Here is an 11727-nt window from a genome sequence, read left to right on the forward strand (position 1 = left end):
ATTGGACAGCCTCCTGGAAAAGAACCTCTGACAAACCCAAGACAAATTCAGACATTGTTACTCTATTCCTTGCTTGGCTACAACAACTTCAGGAAAACGGAAAACTTGTTGACTCTTCAATTTTTAAAAAATATTTGTGGATGACAATTTGTTTGGTTCCTGCACTGATTATAGGATATCGGATAATCTCTCTACACATATCCACAAGGAACCCCTCGGATACTACAGGAATCATGACAGAAGATATTCAGGCTCCAGCCAGCATGTCTGAATACAATCGGAACGTGCCCTCTGAAGAACCTCAGCTCCAGGTCATTGATATTATTGATCAAATAGCAAATTCTGTTGAGATATTTCCTTATGAGACTGCAGAGCCTATTCCTGGTTTTCCACTTACACAAGAAAACCAAGGAGTCACAAATTTAGTAGAGAGCACAGCATATGACGTTTCAGTTGGGATAAAGGAAAATCAAGGTAAAATGCAAGTCTGTACATTTCTTCCCCAGTTGTCTTGGGGAGATAGTTTATTTTATTTTATTGAGGTCTTTTATTTTTCACGAAACGTTAGAAATATGAGAGTTAAAAAAATTAAAATAACTTTTCTTTCTAATTTTGCTTGCATCTGTAAGATTATAAACCTTGTGTCTATGAAGGAATAACGGTAGTTTATGGTTTTTGACATAAAAGAAATCTGTTCCATTATTGACATGGATATAAATAAAAAAGCAAATGAGAATCTAGTTCTAAACATCATCTAGCCAAAGTTAAGTCCCTTTAATTCCCATTTACTGCAAATGGGAGAGATTTGAAATCAATGAGAACTATAAGTGGGAGAGATTTAAGCATGCGCTACATTTTCTCACTAAAACGAATGCAATCTCAAGTGGCTGAACTTTGGCTGGACTATGCGCAAGTTCCATTGATTTTCTATTAATCTGAATTGGGTTTTAATTTCTATTAATTTTAATTCAATTTGCTTCTAAGAGTTTAGGGTGCCTAAAAACGAAAAAAAGTGGGGGGAAGCACTACATCTCTCAAACAATTTCCTCGGAAGTCAGTCCATTGATTACCGTGGCACATATTTCTACTGTTAAGTGGCTCTAGATCAAAATCTAACTGAAAAGATCACTCCAGGCAAAGAGGTTAAGCTTCACCATATGGCGGAAGAGATCAGTAATTGCAGCTGTAATCACTAATCACTTTTTTTAGGAGATGTCATACTGTCTTATATCTTTCAAAGGAAAGCCAGAAGGAAGCAAGGAGAAAAAAACTGATGTCCCTTCCCAGGAAACAAGAGACTGGGAAGAAGAATCTGGAGAAGGTGAGAAGTATAGTTGTCTTTAACCGGGGGGGGGGGGAAGCATTGATTTTGTTCTGGGCATGATCTAACCAAAGTCCAAATGATTTTAACAGGGCACTTAAAACGCATACACAAGTCTCTCTCATTGAAATTAGCTGAAGTTAAATCAGCCTAACTATCAGAGCTTAACTTTAATTAGGTCAATTATTTGGGCACAGAACTAAAATTGGTGGTTATTTCTCCAAAGCTGACATCAAATATTAAATCCCCGTGATTGATGTCAGTGATACTTCTGGGTACAAGATGCATGGAGAGTAAAGTGAATTGCTTGTTCCACAGCTGGGCTTATTTGTCTCTCTCTCTCCCCCCACCCCATTTATTCATTCTGCTAACTAATATTATGTACCTGCTCTCTTCATTTATCCATATCTCTAAAATGATAGAGACAGGGAGGCAGGGATCCAATAGGCAATCCAACAGGACCAAGTTAGAGAAAAACCCTATGCACATTTACTCAGGTGTTGATTACCATTGCACTTAGGATTTCAATGTAGGACTTGGATGTGGGGAAAATAAAAGGATATTCATTTTACACCAGTCTCGGGTTCAGAGTGGTGGTGGTGGTAAACTCTACATATTTATCAATGTGGTGGCCTTGTTTATCTTAAAACCTCAGCACTTTGGAAAGCCCAGCTCATGAAAAATGGCTTTTCCCACCAACACCTATCTGCGTTCACACTGCATTGTACAAGCACACAATAAAACCTATTAAGTAATATTTGACATCTCCTCCCCAACTCCCATGCACAAGCACTTTATCTCTAAATTGCAGGCAGCTTTTTACTACCTATCCAATACAGCCTAATTAATACTTAAGACACCACAGGCAAAAGTAGAATGGAGCATTTTGTCGCAACATTAAAGCACCAATTAAGCTAGAAAGGAGCTGAATATGACAAGTGTGTGACACTCATCTAAATTATGTAGCCTGCCATCTTTGGGTAAGGCAAGAAGACTTTATGCAATGTGGCCCTTCAGAAATCCATGCAGAATGCATGTGCACACCGCTTGTGGTTAACTCGGTTAAGCAACCAGGTGCCCTTGTTGCACAATAGGAATAAATCTTACATGGAATGGTAAGTAGGAAGTTGGGTTAATCTCTTCAAGATAGCCATTGATGTGATTCACTAACATGTCTTTAAAAGATGATTAGACAAATTAATGGAGGATCAAGCTATCAGTGGCTACTAGCCTCAGTGGCTATGTTCCACCTCTGCTGTTAGAAGCAGTTTGCCTCTACATACCAGTTGCTAGGAATCACAAGCGGGGTAGAGTGCCATTGTACTCAGGTTCTGCTTATAGGCATCCTGTGAAAAGAGGATGCTGGTCTCAATGGGCCTTTGACCTGATCCAGCTGGGCTTTTCTTACATTCTGGTCAGAACCTCTGAAAGGGAAGTAAGCCAACTGGCTAAGAAGCCGGGGTCATGAGCACTGCATTCACTGGAAAAAAGTAGGATTAAATAATAGCAACAATTGCCCTGGTGCAAATTGGACAAAAGTGCTAAACCAACCTCCATAATATATTAATGAAATGATGTCATGCTTTCAGTAAGAATCAATGAGGTGTGTTTTTTCAAGTAAGTGAATGAGACATCCACTATCAGCTTGCTGAGAAGTTTAGCAAAGGCAGCAGAGTTGATTCTTGCAGGATTTAATGCCATAAAAGCATTGGGGCCACAGGTGAGGAAGAAAGGGCTAACCCCAGTCCTGTTTAGGTCCTTTGTAGGGGCCATTTCCTTTTTTCTTTTTTTAAAAAGTGTGTCTCAGTCACTTTCATATAATTCAGTTCATGTCTAATCTTGACCTCACTGGCTCACGTATTCAGCCACTGACTATTGCTGTCAGCAAACTAAAGATATGCATTTATTCTTACAATTTTTACAATTTGCCCTACCAAAATTTTACAATTTTTACAACTTGCCCTACCAAAGCTTGCAAACAAGAAGAATTATCATATCTAAACTGTTCACCTCCATTAACATGTACTTCACTACCAGTAGCTGATTGGGTAGCATCTAATTTGCACCAGACCTTCAGAACTGACTCACTATAGAGTAGCAAGCTGCAGGAGCAAGAGACCTAGTATCGGATGTTGTGGTGGGGTGATGATTCTCACCTGACCTCCAGCTGTTGCACTGTTGCTGCTGACCAGAAGACAGAGAGGGAGAGTGGGGAAGCAGTGGTGAGATCCTGCACTTACATGTGACATTTCTTATGTTCTTGTGTTCTCATGTTCATTTAGAACAGCAAAATTTCTCACTTGGGCACAACTAAGATTAATGAGATGCTGAGGATTACAGTAGAGATTCTGGCTTTCTTTTTTACTGTATTTAGTTATATATATATAAATTTTATATCCTGTTCTCCCTTCCAGAAGAGCTCAGGGTAGCAACTTATGGTATCATGATTTGATATTTTAATTTCTGAAATCTTGTTAACGTGTAAGAAATTGATGTATGTCTGAATTTGTATAATGCCAAATGCCAGGGCATCCGGCTAGTTGAAAATGGTGCATGACAGGCCATTGGCACCTACAGCTCTGATATCCAACAGAGGGGAATGTCCAGGGAGCTTAGAAGGAATACACCGGGAGGTTGCTCTTGTCCCCGCCCCCAGCATCTGCTGCCCAAGGCAAAGGTCTCAATCTGGTAGGAAATTGGGCAGCTATAGTGAATGCACCAGGGAAGCAGGATACCTGACCTCCTCTCTTGCTCCCCTGGTGTATTCACTAGAGATGCCCAATTTTCTTGCTTTCTAAAATTTGATAGAAATATCTGTTGGCTGTAAGTACCGCAAGAGTTTTTTTTTGCCTATTAGTGAATTTCTCTGCTTCTTAATCCAGAAGGTAAGAAATGGGATCCCAGCCATGACCGTATAAAGTAAAATAAATGTCTGGTGTGGGTGTGGCCACGTGATTAGCCAAGTCAAACAGCTGTGAGTCTGGCTTTTAGAATACTAACAGTTGGTTCTTACTGAGCATGCCGGATATTATAATAGACTTCAATGTTAAATTTCTTAAATTAATTAAAAATCAGCCAGACATTTTTTTTAACTTTTCAACTGCAGAAGATGAAGGTCAAAGTATGGGGCAAGGTCAGTGATAGGATTACAGGTACTCTGTGAACATGGCTGCTTTTTAATTAATTTCAACAAATTAACTTATAGAAAATGTCCAACAGGGTTCTGGATTTTTTCTTCTTGTTTTACACTTTGAACTCTCGATTCTCTCTGAGTGTTTTGTGTATCACCATGAAAACTTAGAGGGTTGTCCAGCAAGCATGTCTCAATTCAGGACTATACATTTTGTAAGGTTTTGTTTTGAAATGAGTTGCTGGGGAGCAGCACAAAAGCATGGCGGGTATTTTCAGTTTAACATTGCGGAATATGAATAATCCATGCTGGCTACAGTATAGAGCCACTCTTGTGGCTGTATAATGAGTTAAGCTAATGGCTCTACTAGGGTATTACTGCACTTGGGAACCAGTAATAAAAACTGCAGTGTGGCCTCCTGCCATGCCTTCTAACATGCTATGAGGATGCAGTTGCAACTATATGTGTAAAGCTGGACAGAGCAGGGCTGGCAACTGTAGCACATTGCAGACTGAGTAGTAGTTGCAGCATGGGAGGCATAGAAGACAGGCCTTCTGCTCCTGGGCTCTGTCTGCTGCATGTTTTCTCCATTTCTGATCAAACTGGGATTGCAAGAGAGGATGGCAGGCCTTGTTATGTCCTGCTTAGCTGCTGCAAGAGAGGTGGGCAGCCCCTTTTACTGGGGGACACTAGTTCATTGGGAAGCATAAACTGGATAGCAACACTTGACTGAACCAGAGATCACCTGGGTTTAACCCAAGAGCCTGTTTTAAATTATGAACCTTAGTCCCACAGCATCATGTGAAGTTATAAAAAAGAAACGAGTGCTGTTAATCATATGCAGAGTGCCTTCTCATCATATGGCTAATCAGTCCCACTCATCCTGGATTAGAAGAAGTGAAGGCTTTGGTGCAGAACTTGCAATGTCCAGGTGGGTCTGAGCCCCATTGGCTCTCATTTTAGAAATTAAACACTACCTTATGTCCTCCCCTGTCTAAAATACCTGCAATCTCTGATAGTTGCTACATACCTGGCTAGTTCATCTCTAAGCTAGTTTCAGGAACATGTTATAGATGGCCAGATTTCCTGGAAAATCAATTCCCCAGCTCACTACAGCATCTCTTATGCATATCCAGCCAGTTAAAATCATCATCATCACTATCTTGTTTCAGATTGATAATTCAGATTTTGCTGGACAATATCCTTTCAGGAGGCCACAATCTCATGCTTAGACATAAAGCATGTACTTTACATTGTTAAATGTTCACCTCTGATGCATAGCCTTTAGGGCTGGTTCAGACATAAGGCATCTTGCTCATGCATTAATGCAGGTGATCTGGCTGCCCATGATCATCCACTCAAGGGAGCAAACATCATCACCTTCATCCAACAAGGGATTGCCTCATCCAGTAAGGGATTGTGTTTGAAAACAGGCTATTGCACATAGATATCCTTGACAGATTGAAACCCATGAAAGCAAAAGCATGGTGCATGCATGGTTCCCTTTGCAGATCTACCTTCTGGGACTTTATGCTATGGATCCCTATCCTACATCAGTTTTGTGTGCACACTACAGCTTCTGACAGACGGCCAGTGCAGTCAGCTTGGTCAGTGATTATCATCCTTGGTAGGGAGTAAGGACTGAGACTGGATCCTTTCTTCTGACCAAACAGGTGAATGATCATCACAGTTGATTACTTAGTTGTAAAGGACAGTATCTAACTTACATACCCTGCTAGTGCAAGGATTTCCGCTTGTGCAATGGGATTTCCTCCCTGTCTTTCTTGTGTGTATGTCCCGTGCCCTCCCCAAATCTGCTCTGGGGAGTTGGGGGGAACCCCTAGAACAGATTTAGGAGAGGTGTGGGGGAGTAGGAAAATCCTGTTGTGCAAGCAGAAATCCTTGTATTGGCAGGGCTGAGACTTTGGAGATAACCCGCAGTATGCATACCTGTTGGGTGGGTAGATGCATACATATTTGTGCGAAGGAACTGGCTGATTATGGCTATTCCATGGCCATATTAAACTTCTGTCAATCTGAGTTCACTTGCAGTCTTCAAGCAAATTCTACATAAGGTTGTTAATTATGCTGGAAAATGTAAAAAATAGTGTAGCAGATACTGGTATTGAACTGGTATGAGTATCTTCTGTTTAAGGATAGCAGAGGATTACCCACCCCAGTCTCCTAAGCATAGGCACTGAACTGTCAAGACAATTTATATTTAAGAAGGAGGTAAATGTTTGGACAGCTTATGCATATGTATATAAGTACATTTGCCATTTACCTTTCTCTGACTTTGGAATCCCCAGTGGCAGTTTGTGTAATATTTTAAGCAAGGGTGGCAAAAACCACTATGCTGATCCTTGTGGACCAATGTCTTATTTGAGGGGAGAAAAGTAAACAAAGATAATAGCTGGAAACATGAAATGGAAGTAAGATAATGTTTAACCACAACTAGAACCTTTGCTTTACTATGTTTATGTGCACAGTGTTAAGGATCCCAATTCTGGCAAAACTGGGCAAATGGTGCTCTTGCAATTAGTGCTCGCACCTAACTCCAGTCTTAGAACTGGCAGACGCTAGTAGTGTTTGTCTCCATTCCCAAAGTGACATGTGGAGGCCGCAAGGGCACCTGCCCCAGGAGATGGCATCATCATTGCCTCTTTTTATGGCAAAGGACAAGGAAGAGTGAGGTAGACTTACCTGGCCAAGATCTGATGGACATAGGCAAATTCTTTGCTTGTGAGATTTCTAGAGATCTGAAATAGAGCATGTTAGAAGATGGTTCAAAAATACTTTTTAAAAGTATGGACCAGTTGGTTAAAAGCTACTTTAAAATTCGAATATCTGCCTATCTGAATGTCGGTCTGAGATCTTGCCAAGACTTGCACAGTTCTAACACCTCTTTAGGACATGTTCTACAGGGAAAATATCTTCTTGTCTGTGGTGAGCTCTATCTAGTGTACAGTATTTAACAGTGCAATCCTATGCATGCCTATGCAGAAGTAAGTCTTTTGGCTATTAAGTTAATTGGGCCTAGTCCTAGGTAAGCGTGTATAAGATTGAAGCCAGAGAATGCCCTGACCCACACAGCCCTTCTTCAGCTAGAGAAGAATCTGCCAAATATTGCTAAGGATTTTTTTATGTGACTCTCCATAAGTTATTACATTTCTGCCACTCATGCAGCTCAGTCTTATACATATTTATGTGAACGTAGGTCCCATTCAGTTCAATGAGGCTTCCTTCCTAATAAGCGGGCATAGGATGGCAAACTTAGTCCCCTAATTAAAACCACCATGGATACTCCTATTAAATTAAAGAAGTGCCTGACCAATTTGAAAACAGCAAATGAAAAGCTGATGGTACTGGCCAACCATACCCTTCCCAAAGTAGGTTAGGGTCCTCCCGCTGAAACATATTTTCTCCAGGAGTATCAGGAAGATCCATGTATGGCTACCTTCTACTGACTATTATATTAGGAAGAGATTTTAAAAAGGCTTTTGATACCCTTTCTCACTCCGAACATGCATGCAGGAAGCTTGTAGAAATGTGACCCAACAGTTCAGGTTGAATTAACTTTGATTAGAGAAGGCTTTTGCTTTCATAGCTCCGTGGCTGCTAAGTGATTTTCACAACCTTCACAATGTATTAACACCAGTTATTTGCATTTTGCATAACAAGATTTGGCAAATCATTCCATACATTTACAGACTCTAACTACATGTCAAAAGCTATCACAATCCAATACCACAGAAAGGCACAAAGTGATACTATCTTATCGGGGGGGGAGAGGTTGTTTAGTTTTGGGGGGATGGGGTGGGGCAGAGGTTATAGATGTGCACTGAACTTTTATAAAATGACTTTGGAGGAAATACTCCAAATCCTGAAAAAGCTACAGTGGGAGGCCTTCCATACAATTACCTTGGATATGTAATATTCATTAAATTACACCCAGATGTTAGTGTTTACTTATTCATTGAGTCTAGACCCTAGCCCAGGGAGGGGAAATCTGTGGTCCTCCAGATGTTGCTGAACTCCAACTGCTATCATCCCTGAGCATTGGCCATGCTGGCTGGGAGGGAGGGAGTTGGAGTCCAGCAACATCTGGAGGGCCACAGGTGCACCATCCCTGCTCTAGACAACAGAATGCAGTGCTGTACCGTAGCTGCAGGTGCTCTTTTAAATAACCTGGTCCCAAATTGTATAGGCAGCTAACCCATGTAGTCCACAGAGCTGTATATTGTTTGTAGCCCCAAAAGACCTCTGACCATGCCTCACTAACCCCCCCTGCTGTGATACTGTGATGCCAAAAGTTTTTTTGTGACTCTCCCCAAATGTGTTTAAATATCTGTATGTTTTAAAAATTAATGGTTTAAAACTGAATTTAATAATGAACCACGAATGATAAAAAATATTTAGAATACGCACACACAATACTTCCCTTATCTGGATTAAACTTCAGCTTGTCCCCCTTCATCCAGCCCAAAAGTGTTTCAAGGCATCGATTCAGGAATTCAGCAGCCTTCTGGTATGAGTAGATTGAACAAAGAGGTAGAGCTGACTGTCATCTGCCTACTAGGAAAATTCAATTGTTATTTTGTAAAATAATAATGATAAGACCATCTGTTCCTGGAACAGTCACTCTCTCTTTTTTCTCTGTTCCTGGTAAATCCCTGTCCCTAATTTGCCCTTATATGCCTTTGACGGATGCCTTGTGTTGTCGGTGGAAGCAGGTTGCTAGAGATCTCATGCTTCAGGATACAGGCCTCCCTGCAGGGTCTCCTAGAAGGAACATTTATAAGTGGAGGCAGAGGAGAAATGCATGGTGTATCTAGTCCATTTGCTTATAAACATGTGTACATGAACACAAAGGCATCGTGCGGTACGTAGGCTGCCATTTTACACCCCAGGGAAGTTCTGTGTGAACTATTGATAACAGTGCAGAGACCATTTACAGTTTTCCAATGCATATTTAAGAAAAAAGAAAGGAAAGAACAACCAAAACCCAAAGACTGTCTTGACTTTTCAAAAAAAAGCAGATCAGACAGACAATTGCAGACTAAATGAATATGCCATACAATAGATGGAATATAGAGCCTCAAGCAAAGATCTTTAGGGGTGTTTCAAAGCAGAGCTTGGAAAAGTTACTTTTTTGAACTACAACTCCCATCAGCCCCAGCCAACATGGCCACTGGATTGGGCTGGTGGGAGTTGTAGTTCAAAAAAGTAACTTTTCCAAGCTCTGTTTCAAAGGTGTCTCGCTTTTCATTGGAGGGCGTGTAAGACACAAAAACAAAAGACAATCAAGGTTTGTGTGTATATCTAACTCTGAGCTATAAATGAAGTTCTGCCCATGTCTTCTCAGAAGTAACCCCTATTGAGCTTATAGGACTTTATCATAGTCCCATGTATGTGTCAATTTATTGTTGGAATTCAGCTCCCATCACTGCCAGGCAGCATGACCAATGGTCAGAGGCGATGGAAGCTGTAGCTCAGCAGCATCTGGAAAGCCGCAGGTCCCCCAGCCCTGGTGTCTAGGATTGCAGGCACCGGCCCTTTTGTATATTACTGCAAATGCATCAAAAGCAGATGGATGAATAATATTTTCCACGCCTGTGAATGTCTGGATTGATCCCTAGGCCGCGATTAGAATCTTTAGGGAACTGATGCTTTATGTTATGTTATATTTTGCTATGTTATTTATTAAATTTATATCCCACCCTTCCTCCCAGATGGAGCCCAGGGTGGCATGTTGATCACAAACATTACGGTAACACAAGACACAGATAAAGGGTGGTATTCCGTGTTAATCCTACTCAGGATAAACCCACTGAAGTTAATAGACATGACTAACTTAGATTTATTAATTTCAATGGGTCTACTCTGAGTAAGACTTTGTTGAATACAATCCAATGTCTTACTTTTCTATACTACCATATTGATATGAGTATAGTACTTTATAATGTTTGAAGGACTTTACATATATTATCTCAGTACTCCCCAGACATCCCTTATCATTACTGTGTTGCTTTAATCAAATTGATTTTTGCATAATTTAATCACATATGTTTATATTTTAATGTTTATCTAACTTTAGAAATCACTTAGAAGCTTATTTTTGGCATTAGCAGCATATAAACCAATTATTATGATCATGACTAGTGATACTACTAATAATAGCAGATAGGTTGATGTGGGTAGGGATAAGAGAGAGTGGGTGCCCATGGACCGTCTATTGAGGATATGGCTGAGGCAAATTTTAAAGAAGGGATTTCCCAGGTTCACAATTCAGCTTCCTAGTCCCTACACTTTTACATTAGCTTTGTATACTGTTACTTCTTACAGGGTTGTGTGAGGAGGGTCATCCTGTGAGCAACATAGACCACGAAGTAGCTAAGCAGGAAGAAAGAACGACACAGCAACCTCAGAACGAAAAGATCTACAGCACAAACAAGGCAGAGGAGGAACAGGAAGAGGTGCAGCTGAATGAACCTGAGGAGCCAATGAAAGAGGAAACACAATTAGAAGGTAATGAGACTGGGACAGAGGAAGTCTCAGATGGCACAGAAGAAGGAATGCAGAAGGAAAATGATGGGGATGAACATCGAAACAGGCTGGAGAACAACAGCAAAGATGTCCATCTTGCTAGTCCCAGCTGTACCTCTCAGACTGAGAAATCTGATGAGCAGCCAGGATCAATGAAACAAAATGATGTTTCCAGGCATAGTTATTCTCGATACAATACAATATCTTATCGGAAGATCCGGAAAGGAAACACTAAACAGAGAATTGATGAATTTGAGTCCATGATGCATTCATAAAGTTGAGGCAGTGGATTTGATTGGCACACCTTTTTTCCTCAATGACTCTCCTTTTTTCCTCAATGCCAGACATTTTTTCACCTGTAATATCAAGTTATAAAAATATCTTTTGCGGCTTTGATCCAATCTAAATGTATGTGTAATCTAAGGCTGTAATCCTATGCACCCTTTTTTATGTGGGAGTTAGCCCCATTTATGACACTGAGATTTACTTCCAAGTAACTATGCATAGGATGAGACGGCATCTTACGAACTCTTATCTGGGAGTAAGTCTGATTGAATGTCATGGGACTTACTTTTGTACATAGTATGCCCTATACGTTTCAGCTGTAAGCCTCATTGAAACTAATAGAATAATTTAGTCATGACTAACTTCACTCTTACTGCTCTTAGTGGGACTGATGCATATCTATTCAATGAGTTTGATGGGACTTACTCCTATATGTATGTCTAGG

The 11727-nt window shown here is 40.6% G+C and overlaps 1 protein-coding gene across 1 annotated transcript; it reads left to right on the top strand.

Annotated features, from left to right (window-relative positions):
• Positions 1–233: 233 nt before the first annotated feature.
• On the top strand, positions 234–11506 carry ERMN (ermin). The gene is made up of 3 exons (XM_061612940.1): positions 234–474; positions 1241–1321; positions 10797–11506. The coding sequence occupies exons 1-3, from the start codon at positions 234–236 to the stop codon at positions 11270–11272; spliced, it is 798 nt and encodes a 265-aa protein (XP_061468924.1). The 3' UTR covers positions 11273–11506.
• The last annotated feature ends 221 nt before the right edge of the window (positions 11507–11727 follow it).

Source organism: Rhineura floridana, chromosome 2, assembly GCF_030035675.1.
Source record: "Rhineura floridana isolate rRhiFlo1 chromosome 2, rRhiFlo1.hap2, whole genome shotgun sequence".
Classification (NCBI taxonomy): domain Eukaryota; kingdom Metazoa; phylum Chordata; class Lepidosauria; order Squamata; family Rhineuridae; genus Rhineura; species Rhineura floridana.